The sequence below is a fragment of the Hypanus sabinus genome, chromosome 16 (genome assembly GCF_030144855.1).
Source record: "Hypanus sabinus isolate sHypSab1 chromosome 16, sHypSab1.hap1, whole genome shotgun sequence".
Classification (NCBI taxonomy): Eukaryota; Metazoa; Chordata; class Chondrichthyes; order Myliobatiformes; family Dasyatidae; genus Hypanus; species Hypanus sabinus.
In genome coordinates, this window is record NC_082721.1 from 76,610,271 (window position 1) to 76,631,454 (window position 21,184).

Here is a 21,184-nt window from a genome sequence, read left to right on the forward strand (position 1 = left end):
GGAAAGTGTATGGTCATGCACTTTGGTGGAAGAAGTAAACGGGCAGACTGTTATTTAGGTGGGGAGACAAAGCTAACAGCATTGTGAAGGACCCCACACACCCCTCACACAAACTCTTCTCCCTCCTGCCATCTGGCAAAAGGTACTGAAGCATTCAGGCTCTCATGACCAGACTATGCAACAGTTTCTTCCCCCAAGCCATCAAACTCCTCAATACTCAAAAGTCTAGACTGACATTGTAATTTGTCCTCTACTGTGCCTATTGTCTTGTTTATTAATTATTGTACTGCCCTGCACTGTTTTGTGCACTTTATGTAGTCCTGTGCAGGTCTGTGGTGTAGTGCAGTTTTTATGTTGTTTTACATAGTCTAGTGTGGCCTTGTGCTGTCTCACATAGTCTAGTGTAGTTTGTGTTGTTTCATGTAGCACCAGGGTCCTGGAAGAACATTGTTTCGTTTTTACTGTGTACTGTACCAGCAGTTTATGGTCGAAATGACAATAAAAGCAACTTGAACTTGAATTCAAAATACAGAAGTGAAAAGGGACTTGGGAGTCCTTGTGCAGGATACCCTAGTGGTTAACCTCCAGGTTGAGTTGGTTATGAAGAAGGCGAATGCAATGCTGGCACTGATTTCTAGAGGTACAGAATATAAGAGCAGGGATGTGACGTTGAGGCGCTATAAGCCTCAATATTGAGACTACATTTGAGGTATTGTGTGCAGTTTTGGGCTCCTTATTTTAGAAAGGATATACTGACATTGGCGAGGGCTCAGAGAAGATTCACAAGAAGGATTCCAGGAATGGAAGTGTTACCGTATGATGAACTTCTGGCAGCTCTTGGGTTGTATTCCCTGAAGTTCAGGAGAATGAGGGGGCATCTCAGAGAAACATTCTGTATGTTGACAGGCCTGAACAGATTAGATATGGCAAAGTTATTTCCCATGGCAGGGGATTCTAGGACATGAGGGCACAACTTCAGGATCGAAGGACATCCTTTTGGGACTGAGATGCGGAGAAATTAATTTAGTCAGAGGGTCGTAAATCTGTGGAATTTGTTGCCACGAGTGGCTGTGGAGGCCAGGTAATTGGGTGCATTTAAGGCAGAGATAGGTAGGTTCTTGATTGGCCAGGACATCAAAGGGTGTGGAGTGAAAGCAGGGAAGTGGGGATGAGTGGAAGAGTTGGATCAGCCCAAGATTAAATGGCGGAGCAGACTCGATGGGCCAAATGGCCTACTTCTGCTCCTATGTCTTATGGTCTTATGGATCCAAGTTGTCCTATTCCATTCTGCATACTCTGTAGCATACAATTTACAAATGTAACAATGGCTCCAGCAAAATTGAAGACACTTAGCTATAAATCACAGCCGTATGACACGTAAAAGTGCTGACTATTCTAAACGACTATTGGAATCTCAAAACCTGATTAAAGCTTTTGAAAATGAAGTCACAGTCAGTAGAAAGTTATGAAAGAGAAAGAAAGAGCAATTTAAAGAAACGTAAGCTAAGCCTAACTATTTGGGGTTTTTTCTAAGAGAGGTTAGCTAAAAATTCATTCTCTACTCAAAAGAGCACTGACAATTATTTTTGGATTATTATATCTACGACTTACTGATCACACTAACGGACCATGAGCTCTAGATATAATAATTTTTATACAGGGGTTCCAAGACATGAAAATTATTTCAAGGGTTCCTCCAGGGCAAAAAAGTTGAGCATAGCTGCTCTATTACATGTCCTCTCTTTGGCTTTGACTTCTCTTGTCAGCCATGGTTATGTCATCTTTCCTCTGGAACACTTCTTCCTCTTTGGGATGTATATATCCTGCATCTTCCAAATTGTTTCCGGAAATTCCAGCCATTGCTCTGCCATTATCCCTGCCAGTGTTCTTTTCCAATCAATTCTGGCCAACTCCTCTCTCGTGGCTCTGTAATTCTTTTTACTCCACTGTAATACCGATACATCTGACTTTAGCTTGTCCTTCTCAAATTTCAGGGAAAATTTGATCGTATTGTGGCCACTGGCCCCTAAGGGTTCTCTTACCTTAAGCTCTCTAACAATTCTGGTTCATTGCACAGCAAATCCAGAATAGATGACCCTCCAGTGGGCTCAACCACAAGCTGCTCTAAAAAGCCATCTAGTAGGCACTCTAGAAATTCTCCCTCCTGTAATCCAGTACCAACCTGACTTTCCAGATCTAACCACATATTGAAATACCCCATGACTATTGCAACATTGTCCTTTTGGCATGCATTTTCTATCTCCCATTGTAATTTGTAGGCAATATCCTTATTACCGTTTGGAGATCTGTATACAACTCCCATCAGGGTCTGTGTACCCTTGCAGTTCCTTAGCTCTATCCACAATGATTCAACATCGTTTGTCGCACCACGCTCAACCTTTTGATTCCTAACTTTGTCTAAGGTCTTACCAATATCTGCCTCCACAATCTCTCCACTAACTGTTTTGGCATTCTGGTTCAGGTCCCTCATGTACAGGTCCCACCCTCCCTGGAAAAGGACCCAATGATTCAAAAATCTTATGCCCTCCCTCCTACACCATGTTTCCCCCATTATCCAAGTGTCCTATCCTCACTCGAGTCATTCTCCTGTTCTTCATGTATAAGTGGAACACCTAGGGGTGTTCCTTAACCTTGCTCTCCAAAAATTTCTCACGTCCACTTCTAGCTCTCCTAAATCTCTTTTTAAGCACCATCCTGATTACCTTATTAATTATCAGGATCCCTGCCTAACTTACATGTCTTAAATCTTAAGTGCGCTCCCTTTCTCCTCAACCACATGTTCCATTCCTCTTACCCTACCATCTTCTCCCCGACTCAGTGGGGAAGTTTTGTTAAGTGGAGAGAACTTGGTACAGGTACACAGAAGATTGGCTTAAGTTACAAGAGATCAACTGGAAAGTGGGCAAAGGAATGGCAAATGATATTTAACTCAGTCAAGTGCAAAATGATACACTTTGGAAAATTAAACCAAAGCAGGATTTCAACAGTGAAATGGCAGGGCCTGGGGAGTTTTGTTAAATGGAGAAAACCTGGGATACAGGTACACTGATCCCTGAAAGTAGTAACACAGACAGTAGCGAGGAAGATTACTTTGACTAGCCGAGGGGTTGAGTACAAGAGTTGCGATGTATGTTATAGTTGAACAAAACATCTGTTAGGCTGCACTAGCAGCATTGTGTGCAGTTCTGGTCACCTCACGACAGGACGGATGGCATTAAACTAGAAAGGGTGTAGATTAGAGTGGCACGGTAGCGTAGCACTCTGCAGTCCAGGCAACCCAGGTTCAATTCCCACCGCTGCCTGTAAGGAGTTTGTACGTTCTCCCCTTGGCCATGTGAATTTCTTCCAGGTGCTCTACTTTCCTCCAAGACATACTAGTTGGTCATTGTAAGTAGTCCTATGATTAGGCTAGGATTAGACTGGGGAATTGCTGGGTATCACGGCTCGAAGGGTGATCAATATAAGATTCACAAGGAGTAGGATATATCGGAAGGCCTGAATTCTAAGGAGAGACTGGATAGACTAGGTCTGTTTTCCGATGAGTGAGGGAGGCTGACAGGTGACACGATAGAGGTATGTATAAGATTATGAGAGGTGTAGATTGGGAAACTGTTTCCCGTGATAGGGGTGTTTAAAATTAGGGGAGATAGGTTTAAGCTGAAGAGGAGGAAATTTAAAGGGCATCTCTGGGGTACATTTTTCTCAAAGAGCAGTTAGTCCCTGGAATGACCTACCAGAGGAGGTGATGGAGGCAGGAACAGTTCCTACAATATTTAAAAAGCATCTGGTCAGGTACCTGAATGACTAGGGTACAGAAAGATATGGAGTTACTGCAGGCAAGTGGGAGTAGTACAGATAGGTGTGATGTTTCTCTACCACACAACTCAATGAGTCTCAGTTACCTTGCTGGACACCAGGCTCTTCACCACAGCTCTTCTCCATGGAGATAGGTCCGTCAGACGAGCCAGCTTCCCCCGTGCTACCTGGGCAGAGACGCACTTCGGACTCACTTCTCGGCTCAGCTTCAGTGATGGTCTCGGACTCACCAACTGGGTCGGGTGAGGTGCCCTGCCCCACGGCCGGAGATGCTTCAAGCTGCTCCTCAGTGGACATCTCCTCTCTGACATCTTCAGCCGAGTGACCTTCCGTATCGGGCGACTTGACGGGGCTCCCTTCAGTATCACTGTCCTCACTCCCGCAATCAGTGGCGGTTTCCGCCTCATTCTGTGCTTCACTAGGCCCCTGTCCCTCCAATTCACGGCCTTTCACTGGAGCCGCACTGTCTTCATCTTCATCACTTCCTTCGCTCTCAGATGGATCAGCCTCTTTCGTTCTCCTGGTCTTCTATAGAAAGATAAAACAATAATATTTAGGTGACTGAAAGTATAGAGGATCCTAATAGTAACTTGCTTCTCAGTGAATTAATCACAGGAACCATAGCTACACTGAGCTAGAGGCTCAACTGAAGTTTAAGGTGATTAGAGAACTAATTGTTAGTGTGAACTTACTTCCTTTGATAGCTGAACCAGAATCGAGGGATGGGGGTAGGAGAAACCCTCCAAGAGGACCACAACCTTCTCGTAGGGTTTGGAGGCTTGTTTGCCCCAATGACCAAGAGAGCTATGTTGGCTGGAGGCAGGACTTTATTCTTTGACTCTTGGTTGGGTCACCCATGCCAAACAGTAGAGGCCAGACTAAGGGCGGTCCAGCAGTCCGCCAACTCCAGGGGTTCAGCTCGGGGATATCAACCCTGACTGGTCAAATAAAATGGTTACAGAATCAGCAATGAAAAATCCTTCTACAGCTGAGCGCACAGCGTAACTGAGTCTCCACCTGGAAGACAGAAATGAAAACAGAAAAGAAGCTTCCAACATGATGAAGGAAGCCCTGAACACCAACAAAGATGGAGGACCTGCACTGTTGTCCTAAACACCAGCAATGTAATGGGCAATAAGTAAGGCTGTGCAAATGAATTGTTTCTCAAAAATCTGTAGCCATTGGTAGATTTTTGTCAGTCAATAATATTAGGGTGTATAGAACCAAGCGATGGCTGCAGTTAAACACGAGCTGGCACACAGTCATGTCACTGGTAGAGGTGTACCCACACAGCTCTACAGATGGAGGCTAATCCCCTAACCCGGGGGTCGGCAACCTGCGGCTCCCAAGCCATTTGTGGCTCTTTCACCTCTGTGCTGCGGCTCCCTGTGGCTTTGGGAAATAATTGGTCAGTATTTAATTAAAATGTATTTTATGTTAGTTTGTTAGCTTTTGAAATGTAATTATGGTGATCTTGTACAACCTAAGTGTAGCGACACATTTCCTGCCACATCCGAAACGGCTCACAATTAGCCAGCATTCCGGCTAAGGGAGATAGCCTACGGGGGTTTGTGAGTACGCGTCTTTTGCAGCATCTGCGTCCATGGGGGCTGGGTTGAGGGAGGCTTAAAAGCAAGGCTGTTTAGTTCGAATAAAGCTATCTTTGACTGCAGTTTACTGACACCGCTACAACGTGTTTTTATCGCTGGCTGTCCAGACGGAAGGTGCTGAAACGCTTTGTCGCGTGTCTGGAAGAAGTGAAAACTTTCCTGGGCAGCAAAGGGCTCACCTTTCCTGAGCTGGAACAGCCAGAGTGGCTGGAAAAGCTACACTTCATGGTAGACATGACAGCGCACCTGAACACGCTGAACACAGCTCTTCAGGGGAAAGGACGTACAGCCCTGCACATGTTGGAGGATGTTTTGGCATTCGAGCGCAAGTTGACAGTGCTTGCCAGAGATTTACAGAAAGGCACTTTGTCTCACTTCCCCAATTTGAGAGAGTTCAAACAAGGTCACGACATGATAATTTCGGAGTATTTACATTCTGCAATCATCGCAATGCAAACATCGTTTGGGAAACGCTTCTGTGAGTTCAGAGAGGAAAAAAACACATTATCCTTCCCGGTCACTCCCTTAAGCATCGATCCTTCCCTACTGAATACGACTGCATTGGCAGGTGTGAGTCAACCTGATCTTGAGATGGAACTGGCCGACATAGCCGACAAAGACATATGGGTGTCCAAGTTTAGATGCTTGACAGCAGACCTTGAAGATGTTGCCCGTCAGAAGGCCGTTCTTGCTCAGAAACACAAATGGAGTGATATTGAAAACCTCACAGATGACAGCTTGCGATCCTGTGTAAAGATGAAGGTGACATCATACAGCCCTGATGTGCAGACGCTGTGCGCTGAGGTCCAGGAGCAGAAATCCCATTAACCAAGAAGAAAAATATTTTAATTGCCTATTATTTTACTTATATTCATATTTTTTCATTGTTCAGTGAAATAGTCCTTTCATTTTTCAGGATGACAGCTGGCTGACGTTATTTTTGGTTTGCTGCTGGCGGAAAATTTAAGTTCGGCGTTTTTCATAAATACAAGAAGGACTCAAATAGACATTGAATATTTTACTTAAAAGTAACTTTCAACCCAACGTCTTTTTTTCGGAGTTCAAAATGTTTTTGTTGCATGCAGAAATGTAATTTCGTTTTCTCTGCAGGAGTTCATCAATTTCATAAATGCAACACATTATAGTTTGTTTATACATAGCATAAAGGCAAAAAAAACGTTGTATGCAGTGTTATTTCATTTTAAATGTCAAACGGGTTTTGCGGCTCCCAGTGTTTTCTTTTCTGTGGGAAACGGGTCCAAGCGGCTCTTTCAGTGGTAAAGGTTGCTGACCCCTGCCCTAACCCAATACCTCCCGTGCCTCAGAGATGTGTGAGTTGGTAGGGTAGTTGGCCCCTCATGTGTAGGTAAATGGTAGAATCCGAGGAGCTTTGACGGGAGCGCATGCAGTATAGATTTCCAGAAAATACAGTGGAATAATAGGACAACCCTGCCAACTGTCATAGCCTCAATGGGCCAAAGTTTCATCTATACTGTAAGTTAATATGATGTAGATCACAGAGCAGGGAGCCTCAGAGCCAATGCCTCTCTTATCTTCATGCTCAAGTGGTTTCCTTATCAAATGTACGACTCCTCCTCTCCAGCTCATCGTAACCACACTCATCAGTCAGAGCACACTGCTGCTCAGAGTCAAGTTTACGGTCACATGCACAAGTGCAATGGGAAGTCTTACTTGCAGCAGGATCACATGAGCGGCAATAAAAACATAAATTAAACACAAATCTTGCAAGAGAGGACACAATCAGTACAAAAAAAGGCCATTTTGAAGGAAGTGATTGGAGACCACGGTGCTGCCAAAACTGCAGTGATTTGGGACGTGGCAGCTGATTCAAGAACCAAATGGCTGAAGCAAACTCATTAACACTCGGCGATATCCTGAGAACCCCTCCGTGATGTAGCATAAAGCCCACAGATGAAAACACAGAACAGGACCAGAAACAACCAGTCACGAGCTTATTCTCAGTGCTCCCTGCTTATTAGATTCACGGTTCCAATTCTACTCATCACCATCAGTACTACCAAATGATTTTCACAACCGAATCGAACACTCAAGATGGTGCTAGCAAACAGTGATCCCTGTGGCGACACCTTATAGATAAATCAATCATTTCAGGTTTTCTAATCTTCTACTTATTCTTCTTGTATTAATTTTGTTTTTCAAACCGTTGGAGCCTGGGACTTAGCCTCTAGTCTGATCGAGTGAGCTAGCACTGTGCCGTCCCCAAGAAAACTCCAAGAGAGAAATGCAAGCACGAACGCAAGGAGAAGCTCAGAGATGAGGTGAGGGGACATGGTCGGCTACATTTCTTGCCAATTAAACCATTGAGGCAAATGTGGGGACAGCGAGCAGTTCTCGGAGCTGGTTTGAGTCGCCTCCCTCAGAGGGGCCACTGGGTCCTGATGCTCTCGGAGATGTTACCAAAATTCTGAGATTGGATCAAAATTATGGATTGGACTGTAGTTCATATTGGCCTCTTTCAGTTCCATGCTTTTTTTTCTTATTGCCTATTGATGGGCGGGGGGGGGGGGGTTTGGGGTTTGATGTTCCTGCTGTTGATTCTCCATGTGGGTGTTAGTTTTTGTGTGTGCGTGGGGGGGGGGGTTCTTTTCATGCGCGAGGAGGATTACAACTGGAGGGTGAGGGAGGAGGATTGATGTCTTTCTTTCAACTACTATGGTTTTCTATATTTTATGGCTACATGGAGAAGACAATTCTCAGAGATCTATTCTGCATACATAATAAAATGAACCTCGAACACTTTATGGAAGTTTCACCTCCTCTGCTCTACACTCCTGATGAAGAATACCTGGATTGAGAAGACGACAGACCGTTGAGTTTGGGCTCCAAATCTCTCTGGCTCGCTGGGTCACTTTGAACTCTATTAAACTCTAAACACAGTTTCGACCTAAAACAAATTTAAATCAGCTCAACAAAGCTCAACATTGCTTAAATGCAGTCCAGAGTTAACAACGCACTTGGCGTGTGCTCGTCAGCAAGAAACATCTCAAACAATGGAAGTTCTCTCTCATGAGAAACATTTGGGCCCTTTACAGAAAATTCAAATACGTGCCATCTCTTTTCCTGATCAAGACGATGGGGTTCTGCAATTAATGGGGGCTGAAGGAAATTGGAAAAAAAATAAATTAATGGGACTGAAGGCCTCTGGAACATCACCAAAGTCTTAAAGAGATGATCACAGAGACAATGGATGCAACAGCTGTTATCTTCCAAAGGCTCAGTGTAGAGGCCTGAAAGGCAGCAACTAGAATCCACGGGAAAGGGGTGACACAAAACGGAGAAGTTCGGCCAACATTAATTACAGGGAAGTTACTAGAATCTTTTGTTTAGGAAATGATAATGGAATACACAAAAATAACAGAATGGGTTTAAAAAAAAATTGATTTATCAGAGGTTAAAACTAGATTAGACAAAGGGAGTCAAGTGGTTGTAGCTAAATTTCAGTGGATTCCAGTTAATTGGGCCATTGATTAACCAGGGCAGCAGTTTATTTGGGACAACTCTTAAAGAACAAAAACTAAATGGAGAAAATAGCCAGGATTGTCTTTGTTTGTTTAAGACCCCATGCCACTTATTGGGGCAGGAGGCTGCTTCTAACTGGCATCAGTCACGTGCACTTGCGTGACCATCAGACACTACACCATGCCTTGAATGAACAGTTTTTAAATAGTCAGTTGTGTGTGTGTGTGTGTGTGTGTCTGTGTGTGTTCAAAAAGCAGCAACTTTTGTCACTGAGAGTTGGCAAGAAATAAGCCGTAAGACAATTTCGAACACTTTTGCTCACTGCGGTCTCAAACATTCAGGCTCAGAGATCCTAGAAACAGTTGGGTGAGAATATGATTTCACTACTTCAACAAGTAAAGAATTATGAAGAATTTCAAGGTATCTTTAAAATTACAATGAAAATTAAATACTTAAACTGTTACTCAGTTACACAGTAGTTCGTCTTTTTTTTTTATCTTTTTTAACTATTTACATTAAGCTTTGGCTAATTGGCCAGTTACTTAATTGGGCCAAAACGTATTGGCCCCGATGTCATAGAATCAAAGAGAAGTACAACACAGAAACAGGTCCTTTGGCCCATCTAGTCCACGCCAAAAACTATTCAAGTTGCCTACTCCTGTCGATCTGTACCGGGACCATGGCTTTCCATCTCCTACTATCCACGTACCTATCCAAACTCCTCCTAAACATTGAAATTGAGCTCACATGCACCACTTGTGCTGGGAGCTCGTTCCACACTCTCACAACCCTCTGAGTGAAGAAGTTTCCCCTCATGTTCCCCTTAAACCTCAATTTCACCCTCAAGCCATGACCTGTGGTTTCCAACGTGTCCCAACTTACTGGAAAGCACTGTATTTGCATAAGGCCTTCAAAAAGGTGCCATTTGAGAATTCATTAGAGTACCAGGGTTTGCATTAATATGTCAGCCTAGACTGATGATTGGTTGATGGGCAGCCAGCAGGCAGTCGGAATAAACAGGTTACTTCCAGTCTCGGGAAGTGGCGACTAGCAGGATGGTGCAGGGACAGGATCTGGGGCTGCACTTCCTCACGATCCGTATCGATGACTCGGATAAAGGGACCAAGAGTAACATATCCAAGTTGGGTGAAGCTGGGCTCACAAGGAGGTTGCAGAGACACTTCAGAAGGATATAGGCCAGCAGGACTGAGAGACCATCTACTTTGGTAACAAAAACAGACAAGCAGAGTATTCTATAAGCGTTGAGAGGTTGAAAGACACTGGTGTTCCAAGAGACTCAAGTGGAAGTCAACACAATACACAGCAAGCTATTAAGTAAACAAACAGCGTGAGGGGCCTTCACTGCAAGAGGCCTTGTTTACAAGTGCGAATATTCCTTACTGAGACCACCTCAGGAATACTGTGCAGAGAAGAAAGGGAATAGGTCTCTATTCTTTGGAGCATAGAAGGTTGAGGGGGGGACTTGATAGAGGTATTTAAAATTATGAGGGGGATAGATAGAGTTGATGTGGATAGGCTTTTTCCATTGAGAGTGGGGGAGATTCAAACAAGAGGACATGAGTTGAGAGTTGGGGGCAAAATTTTAAGGGTAACATGAGGGGGAATTTCTTTACTCAGAGAGTGGTAGCTATGTGGAATGAGCTTCCAGTAGAAGTGGTAGAGGCAGGTTTAGTATTGTCATTTAAAGTAAAATTGGATAGGTATACAGACAGGAAAGGAAGGAGGGTTATGGGCTGAGTGTAGGTCAGTGGGACTACTGAGAGTAAGCGTTTGGCATGGACTAGAAGGGCCAAGATGGCCTGTTTCCATGCTGAAATTGTTATAATATTTCTAATACACTACATGCAAGATCCATTGGATCAATTCCTGGCAGGGTGGGAGTACGGGGGGGGGGGGGGGGGGTGGTGGCTTTGGTGAGGGTGGATCTGTGCTTTGATCAATACCTTTGGAGTTGAAAATATTAAGAACTGGGATGCAGGAAACCTGAATAACACACACAAAATGCTGGAGGTACTCAGCAGGTTAGACAACATCTATGGAAATGAATAAACAGTTGACATTCTGGACCTAGACTTGGAGGCCCAATAAAGGAACACCATCATTTATTCCTCTCCATAGATCCGACCTGATCTGCGAGTGAATTTAAAACACTACTTCTGGAACTGACAAGACAGATGGGAAATGAATGGTTGCATTGATTGGGATGTCTAGAACTAGGATTTGGACCTTCAAAATAAAGGTGGTCCATTCAGAAGGAGCACGAGAAAAAAAGGCTCTTCCTGTTGCGGAAAGTTGGGGTGGCATGGTAGTATGGTGGTCAGCACATCGCTTTACAGTACCAGTAACCCCAGTTCAATTCCCGCTGCTGCCTGTAAGGAGTTTGTCTGTTCTCCCCGTGACTGTGTAGGTTTCCTCCGGATGTTCCGGTTTCCTCCCACAGTCCAAAGACGTACCAGTTGGCAGGTAAAGTGGTCTTTGTAAATTGTCCGGTGATTAGGTTGGGATTAAATTGGGAAATTGTAGGGCAGCATGGCTTAAAGAACTGGAAGGGCCTATTGCACGTCGTATGTAAATAAATACTTAAATAAATCTAGACATCTCTCCCAAGGGCCGAGAGTCAGCAATGTACATTAAAGGAACCAAGGTTAGTGCAGGGGGTGGGTGGTGAGGTACAAGATTTGCCATTATCGTACTGAATAGCAGAGCAGATGCAAGGGTCAAGAGGCGCATTCTTGCTCTTCTTACATTAGATTTCTTTTCAGCTCGTAGTTAGTCTTTAACCTGAGCGTAGAACAGAAATAACAGTTTACAACAAGATGTGAAAGGCAGGGGGTAAAGGGGGGGTCTTTTTAATCCAGTCTGCGCTGGAAGACAGTGACTTGAAAGGTAGCTGAGTACTTTCAATTGCAAGTTTCAGAGAAGTGGAACAGACACTTGCTGAGGTCAGTGGGATAGAGCAGTGGAGTGGAACATCTCGAACAGTTCCTTCAAAGAACCAGCACGATGGGTGGGGTATCCACATTCCATCTGCTCCTAAGATTAGTGTTGAACTTGTGCCAACCAACTGACAGCAGTATTCAAGGACATTTTCAACCTTTCACTGCTACGGGTGGAAGTTCCCACTTGCTTCAAAAAGGCAACAATTATACCAGTGCTCAAGAAGCATAATGTGAGCTGCCTTAATGACTATTGCCCAGTAGTACTCATATCTATAGTGATGAAATGCTTTGAGAAGTTGGTCATGTCTAGGCTGAACACCTGCCTCAGCAACCTACTGCAATTTGCTTATCACCACAATAGGTCAATGGCAGATGCAATCTCAATGGCTTTTCACACGGCCTTAGACCACCTGGACAACACAAATACCTATGTCAGGATGCTGTTCATCCACTATTGCTCAGCATTTAACACCATCAATCCCACAATCCTGATTGAGATGTTGCAGAACCTGGGCCTCTGTACCTCCTTCTGCAATTGGATCCTCGACTTCCTAACCAGAAGACCACAATCTGTGCGGATTGGTGATAATATCTCCCCTGCGCCGACAATCAACACTGGTGTACCTCAGGGGTGTGTGCTCACTGCTCTACTCTCTCTACACCTGTGACTATGTGGCTAGGCATAGCTCAAATACCATCTATAAATTTGCTGACAATACAAGGATTGTTGGTAGAATTTCAGATGGAGATGAGAGGGCGTACAGGAGTGAAATATGCCAACTAGTGGAGTGGTGTCACAGCAACAACCTTGCACTCAGTGTCAGTAAGACTAGAGGGCTGATTGTGGACTTCAAGAAGGAATATATACCAATCCTCATAGAAGGATTACAAGTGGAGAGAATGAACAGTTTCAAGTTCCTGGTGTTAAGATCTCTGAGGACCTAACCTGGTCCCAACATATCAATGCAGCTATAAAGAAGGCAAGACAGCAACTATACTTCATCAGGAGTTTGAAGAGATTTGGTATGTCAACAAAAACACTCAAAAGCTTCTATAGATGTACCGTGGAGAGCATTCTGACAGGCTGCATCACTGTCTGTTATGTGGGGTGGGGGCTACTGCACAGGACCAAAAGAAGCTGCAGAGGGTTGTAAATTTAGTCAGCTCCATCTTAGGTACTAGCCTACAAAGTACCCAGGTCATCTTCAGGGAGCAATGTCTCAGAAAGGCAGCGTCCATTATTAAAGACCCCCAGCACCCAGGGTGTGCCCTTTTCTCACTGCTACCATCACATAGGGGGTACAGAACCCTTAAGGCACACACTCAGCGATTCAGGAACAGCTTCTTCCCCTCTGCTATCCGATTCCTAAATGGCCATTGAACCCATGAACACTACCTCACCTTTTTTAATATATTATTTCTGTTTTTACATGATCTTTAACCTATTAATATACATATACTGTAATTGATTTACAATTAGTTAGCCCTGACGAAGGGTCTCAGCCCGAAACGTCGACAGCGCTTCTCCCTATAGATGCTCCCTGGCCTGCTGCATTCCATCAGCATTTTGAGTGTGTTAACTGATTTACTTATTTATTTTTACTTTCACTCTTCTATAGTATGTATTGCATTGAACCGCTGCTGCTAGGTTAACAAATTTCACGACACATGCTGGTGCTAATAAACCTGATTCTAATACAATCCAACTAACTAGTAGACATAGTCTGACAATAAATAATAGTCTGATGAAGTCCAACAACAGTCTGACCAGATAGAGTCTAGTGGAAAGTATTACTTCCTTTAGCTTCTCTCAACCAGCAGAACAGTCATGGCAGTCAGCAAAAGAGCCTCACCCTAACTTCAGTTAGGAGGATGTTAATTATTTTCTTGGTTAAAATCAGGTGACTGCAATCTGATGCTAACCATCAGTGGGATACACTGCAACATTAACCATGCACACACTCTGATATTAAATAGTGTCCACAGACCAAGTCCACTGGGTCAACCTGATATGAACCATTCTTTATAGATCCAAAGGCACTGACAGCTTGTTAAGACTCACTGCACCAGAACTCAGCCACAATAAACAGGTCCACACTGCATCAGCGGCCAAGGCACCACTAACGATTAATAAATGAACACCAAGACAATGAGCCGAGATTAACCAGTGAAGACAGTTCAAAGTGAATTTATTATCGAATTACATGTATGTCACCATATACGACCCCGAGGTTCATTTTCACGTGGGCATTCAGTAACAAGAAGCACAACAGAATCAATGAAAGACTGTCCGCAACAGGACAAACAACCAACTTGCAAAAGACAACAAACTGCAAATTCAAAAATAATAACAATAAATAAATAAGTAATAAATATCAAGAGAGTGAGATGAAGAGTCCTCAAAAGAGAGAGTAAATAAGTTGTGGGAGCAGTTCAGTGATGGGCAAAGTGACGTTATCTCCTCTGGTCCATGCCTGATGGTTGAGGAGTAGTAACTGTTTCTGAACCTGGTGGTGAGAGTATTGAGGCTGCTGTACCTTCTTCCTGATGGCAACACTGAGAAGGGACTGGGCGGTGGGGGCCCCAATGACGGATGCTGCGTTCCTGCGACAGCGCTCCGTGTACACTGCTCAAAGGTGGGGAAGGCTTTACCCGCAACGGACTGGGCTGGATCCACTACTTCTTGCAGAATTTTTCATTCAAGGGCATTGTGTTTCCCTAAACCTAATTTCAATGCAAGGTTCACTGCAGTCAGGCACCAATTAGTTAACCAATTTAGACACCAATTTATAGAGACCATGTGGTGGCAACTGAGAGCCAGAGAGGGGCCAGTGTTACTAACGATTCCACGTTAATTATTAAAGATAGTTTGACAATAACTCATCTTCACAGTTACTATTAACAAAACAGTCTACAGTGGACTTGTTTAGTACTATTCACTGTTTAGGTGTATTGGTCTCAGTCCAATACCAACGATCATCCTGGCAGTAAACAGATGGTGCAGATGACAGGGTCCTAGACCAACTACTAATTACACCAATCTGACAGACAGCGAGTGACAAGTCTACACTAAATATCACCAACAGCACTGAAATAAAAATTGGTCAAGCAAAGTTCATCGACATGGGGGTTACCAATAAAACCCAGTGGGCAGAGCTCATCGCAAACAATCACTTAGGCACAATCAATAGTAATTGTCTGTTGTAAACCATCAGACCTGCACCTGGCGCATCCAGAACCACCTGGTCCTCAGCGGGTGAGGGGGCAGCACTCTCTCCCACCCACGTCCACAACTGCTCACACTCCTGCTGGCCACTCTGACTCCTATTCAGCCGCGCCCACACCAGTACACCTGGAGCAAGCGGCTCCCTCCCGCTCAGTGCACGAGGGCCATTCCTTCCTGCATGCTCACTCCTACACACACATTCACACAGTGCACACTCATGGGACACATGTGTACCTGCACACAAGCACACACTAGGCACTCTCACTTTTGCACACAGATGCATATAGTGGTGCTAGAAAGTTTGTGAACCCTGTAGAATTTTCTTTATTTCTGCATAAATATGACTTAAAATGTGATCAGATCTTCACGCAACTCCTAAAGCTAGATAAAGAGAACCCAATTAAATAAACAACACAATAAACATTATACCTGTTCATTTATTTATTAAGAAAAATGATCCAATATTACATGTATATATTGTGAAAATGTATGCGAACCTTTGCTTTCTGTAATTGGTGTGGCCTTGTACAGCAGTAACTTCAACCAAACGTTTCCAGTAATTGTTGATTAGTCCTGCACATCAACTAGGAGGAATTTGAGGCCATTCCTCCTTACAAAACTGCTTCAGCTCTGGGATGTTTGTGGATTTCCTTGTGTGAATTGCTTGATTCAGGTGCTTCCACAACATTTCTAATGGATTAAGGTCAGGACTTTGACTTGGCCATTCCAATACATGGATTTTCCTCTTTTTAAAACATTCTGTTGTTGGTTTACACTTGTCTTTCATTGCATTATCCAACTTCTATTAAGCTTCAGGTGAACAACTGCTACCCTGACATTCTCCTGTAAAATGTCCTGATACAATTTTGAACTCATTGTTTCCTCAATAATTGCAAAGTAGCCCCAAATCATGATGCTCCTTCCACCATGCTTCACAGTTGAGGTGGTTTTGGTATTGATATGCAGTGCCCACTTTTCCTGCAAAGCTGGTGGTGTGCATTTCTGCCAAAAAGTTCAGCTTTTGCCTCATCCGTTCACAGAACGTTGTCCCAGAAGCATTGTAGAACACCCAGGTGGTCTTTTGCAAACTTGAGACGTGCAGCGATGTTTCTTCTGGAGAGCAATGTTTTCTCCGCAGTGTCCTTCCATGAACACAGTTCTTGTTCAGTGTTTTCCTTATGGTGGACACATGAACAGAGACTTTAGCAAATTCTAGAGATTTCTGCAGGTCTTTATCTTTACCCTTGGGTTCTTTTTCACCTCCTTCAGCATTGTACTCTGTGCTCTTGGTGTGACCTTTGCAGGATGCCCACTCCTAGGGAGAGTAGCAACAGTGCTGAGTTTCCTCCTTTCGTGGACAATTCTTCTGTGGACTGTTGAACACTCAGGTCTTTAGAAATGCTTTTGTAGTCTTCTCCAGCTTCAAGCATCTCTACAGTTCTTCTAAGGTCTTCTGAAAGTTGCTTTGATCGAAGCATGGTGCACATAAATGGATCCTTCTTGAGAAGAGCAGGCTCTGTCAGTAAACTGACTTTATGTGTGTTTTTATAGGGCAGGGCACCTCTACAACCCACACCTCCAATCTCATCTCATTGACTGGAACACCTGACTCCAAATAGCTTTTGTAGAAGGCATTACCCCAGAGGTTCAAAGATTTTTTTCAAAAAATACGTAATATTGGATCATTTTTCTCAATAAATAAACCAACAAGTATAATGTTTTTTGTGTTGTTTATTTAATTGGGTTGTCCTTCTCTAGTCTTAGGACTCGTGTGTAGATCTGATCGTATTTATACAGAAATAGAGAACATTCTACAGGGATTACAAACTTTCTAGCACCAATATAGGAAACACTCATTCCTACACACAAGGAGCACTCTCTCTTAAACACACAGTGACACCGGGCACATTCACGCACACCTGCACAAAGATACATGCATGGAGCTCACTTGCTCTGCAGGCACAAACAGGCTACACTCATGCGCACACAATTGGCACACTCACTGCTGCACAAACCAGACAGGGCGCACTCCTGCATGCACACATGGGCTAATTGCACACAAGACACACACACATATTTGCACACAGATGAATACACAGGACACTCTCAATCCTGCACACACACACACACATACAGGAGTACACTCCTGCACACTCACTACTGTACACACGTGGCAGAGTCACTATTGCACAAACACACTGAGGACACACATGCATCCACAGGCCAAATTCACTCCGGCAACACATGAACACACTCACAAAGGACTGACTCACTCCTATACACAGATGTGGCACACTCACACTTGGAGGCGCACACATGGGGCACTCTTACTCCTACACACAGGGCACACTCAGTCCTAAGGAGACACACACTCACTCATTCACAGGGTGCATTCACTTGTGTATAAAACAACACAAAGGAAACAACTCACTCCTGCACACACAGGTCACTTGCCTGCCTACGCAAACGGCACACCCACCCTTGCACACACACACAGGATACATAGGGCACACTCTAGCGTGCACACACACGGTAACGTTCTCCTACACACAGACACACATACACAATGCAACTCATTCCTACACACACACACACACGTAGCACAGTGATTCCTATGCATACATGCACACAAGGCACAAACACTCCTGAAAAACACACACACACAAACGTGAGACAACTCACTCCTGCACAAACACGCATACACGTGGGATCACTCACTCCTGCACATATGCGAGTACAAACTCACACCTGCACACATGCACGAAGCTACTCACTCATGCCCATGTGGCAACTCATTCACGCGCACATGACGCCACACACTCCTAAACACACATATACCTCGGACTTTTGATACAACACTGAGTCACGTCATCTACAGAAATTCTCTGATGTCTCAGCAATAGTTGGGTGTATACAGCAAGACAAGAGGATGATCACAGGGTCCTGGTGGAGGACTGTGTCAAGCAGAGCAAGCTGAATCATCTGCAGCTCAACATCAGTAAGACAAAGGAGATGGTGATGGACTTTAGGAAGACTAAGCCTGCACTGCTCCCTGTTACTATTGATGGTGAGGATGTGAATGTGGTGAGGACCTACAAGTACAAGGGGGTGCACCTGGATGACAGACTTGAGTGGAGCACCAACACTGAGGTCCTTTGGAGTATGCAGGCCTCTCCTTCACATGTTCTACCAGCCTGTTGTCACCAGCACAATCTTCTATGTGGTGGTGTGCTGGGGCAATGGCATCAACACGGGTGATGCCAACAGGCTCGATAAACTGATTAGAAAGACTGGCTCTGTTATAGAAGTCAAACTGGACTCACCGAGGCTGTGATAGTACAAATTACCCACTGGAAAATCCTGGCAATTCCGGACAATGTTTCTCACCCTCTGCATGCCACCTTGGCTGAACAGAGGAGCACTTTTGTTATAGACTAAGACAACTGTGCTGGTCCAAAGAGTGCTATATGAGTTCAATCTTACCCTTGGGCATTAGGCTCTATAATGAGTCAACTTTTAGCTGGGGAAGTGATGACCCTCTCCTATTGGACTGTTATTAACGTCTGTTTACCAGACTTCTGTTAAGCTCTGTTTATCACACCCTGCTACTGCAGACACCCTGTGCAATACTACCATCACTTCTTATCTGCCCAGTGTAAATGTGCAGCCATTACTGTATAATATTACGGTAATTCTTGCACTACCGTCATATCACTGTGAACTTGGAAATCTTGTAATCTCTGAGTTCTCAATCTTGTACATCTTATTTTCAAGTTAACTTATTTTTTATTACTTCTCTTTGAATATTTGTATATCTGTGCAGTTGTAATGCTACTGTGACACTGCAATTTCCTTTGGGATTAATAGTGTCTATCTGTATGAAGCAACTCACTACTACACACACACACACACAGATCACACTCCTGCATACACACACACGACACACACAGAGGACACACTCACTGCTGCACACAAATGCACAAATACACACAGGGCACTCACTCCTGTACATACATGTAACACACTCATTCCTGAACATAGATACACACAGGGCACAGACAAAAACACACACACACACACACACACACAAAGGACACACTCTGGCACACTTGGCCCTGTACACAAACATACACTGAGCTAACTAACTGCTGCATGCGTGCGCTCACACACACAGCACACTCAAAATCATGTTTAATATCACTGGCATAAGTCACAATTTTTTTTGCGGTAGCAGTACAATGCCATACTTAATTTTTAAAAAAGCAAATTACAATAAGAAATATTTGAATTAAATATGTAGTGCAAAAAGAGAGAAAAATAGTGATGTAGTGTACAAGTGTTTGTTGTCCATTCAGAAACCTGATGGTTTACTTAAATATTTATTCAATATTTTCATATGATGTAATGTGACCCTGTTCCAAACCTATTCGTTTTTCCAGTTTTGATTATACATATGTTGAGAGGACTGGAGTTGGCAACACTGATGATTTTTTTTATATAGATATTATAAACAGCCCATTTTTCATTATTTTTTTTTTCTCTTTTTTCTTTTTTTCCTCTTTATTAGTTACTAGGTTGTTAGATTAGTTTTTCTAGCACAAATTTTTTTTTCTTTTTCTCTTTTCTGTTTTTTTTATATATTATGATATAACCTAGTTTTGCTTTGCTTATATGTTATTTGTATCATTCATGATTTGGGAAGACTTAATTATATTGTAACTATTGCTTGTGTATCCTTTCATGTTCAGTTTAAATTTGTAACTTTGTAATCCCACTATCTATGTATTAATCTTATTATGTTAATATTAATAATAATAAAAAAAAGATTGAAAAAGAAAGAAACCTGATGGCGGAGAAGTTGCAACAACACTGAGTGTTTTCAGGCTCCTCCGCCTCCTCCTTGATGGTAGCAGTGAGAAGAGATGGAATGTCCTGGGGTGATGGGGGTCCCCTTAATGATGCCACCTTTTTGAGGCATCGCTTTTTGAAGCTGCCCTCGACGCTGGAGACGCTAGTGTCGATGATGAAGGTGGCTGAGTTTGCAACTTTCCGCAACTTTTTCCGAACCTGTGCAGTGGCCGCTCCGTACCACACAGTGATGCCCTACTTGGTACATCTGTATAAATTTGTTAAGTGTCTTTAGTGACAAACATAGTCTCCTGAAACTCCTAATACAATATAGCCACTGTTATGGCTCCTTTGCAACTGAATCAAAAGTCCATGATAGACTTTAAAAGATGATATCACACAAGAACTTGACACTGCTCACCCCTGGATGAGGATTGGTGTGTGTTTCCTCAACCTCCTCTTCCTGAAGTCCACAATCAATTTCTTGGTCTTACTGACGATGAATGATGTTGCACAACCACTCAACCAGCTGATCTATCTCACTCCTGTACGCCTCATCACCATCTGAGGTTCTGCCAATAATAGCTGTGTCATTGGCAAATTTATAGATGGCATTTGAGCTGTGCCCAGCCACACAATCACGGGTGTAGAGAGAACAGAGTTGTGGGCTAAGCACACACCCCTGAGGCGTGCCTGAATTGATCGTCAGTAAGGAGTTGGTATTATTTCTGATCTGCCCTGACTGTGGTCTCCCGATGAGGTCAAGGATCCAGTTGCAGAGGGAGGTTCAGGTTTTAGAGCTTGTTGATTAGCACTGAGGGTATGATGGAGTTGAATGCTGAGCTGTGATCAACAGTCAGCAGCCTGGCATAGATATTGCTATTGTCCAGGCATTCCAAGGCTGAGTGAAGAGTCCATGGAGATTGCATCCACTGTAGTCCTATTGTGACGATAGGAAAATTGCAGTGGGTCCAGGTCCTTGCTTGGGCTGAAGTTGATTCTGGCCATGACCAATCTCTCAAAGCACTTCATCACAGTAGATTTGAGTGCCACTGGGTGAGAGCAATCAAGGCAACTCACCCTGCTCTTCTTGAGCACCAGTATGACTGTGGCAGTGAGACGATTAAGACGTTCTTGAACACTTCCACAAATTGCTTGGCACAGGTTTTCAGTGTCCTAACAGGATGTGAGGATTCACCCTC

The 21,184-nt window shown here is 43.7% G+C and overlaps 1 protein-coding gene across 2 annotated transcripts in view; it reads right to left on the reverse strand.

The window, feature by feature from the left end:
* Positions 1-21,184, reverse strand: part of LOC132406460 (protein Niban 2-like) — a 174,572-nt gene that overhangs the window by 148,815 nt on the left and 4,573 nt on the right. For both annotated transcript variants that reach the window (XM_059992175.1, XM_059992174.1), the window contains exon 2: positions 3,924-4,365. In XM_059992175.1, coding sequence (XP_059848158.1) covers positions 3,924-4,365 — 442 coding nt within the window. The remainder of the gene's footprint in view (positions 1-3,923; positions 4,366-21,184) is intronic.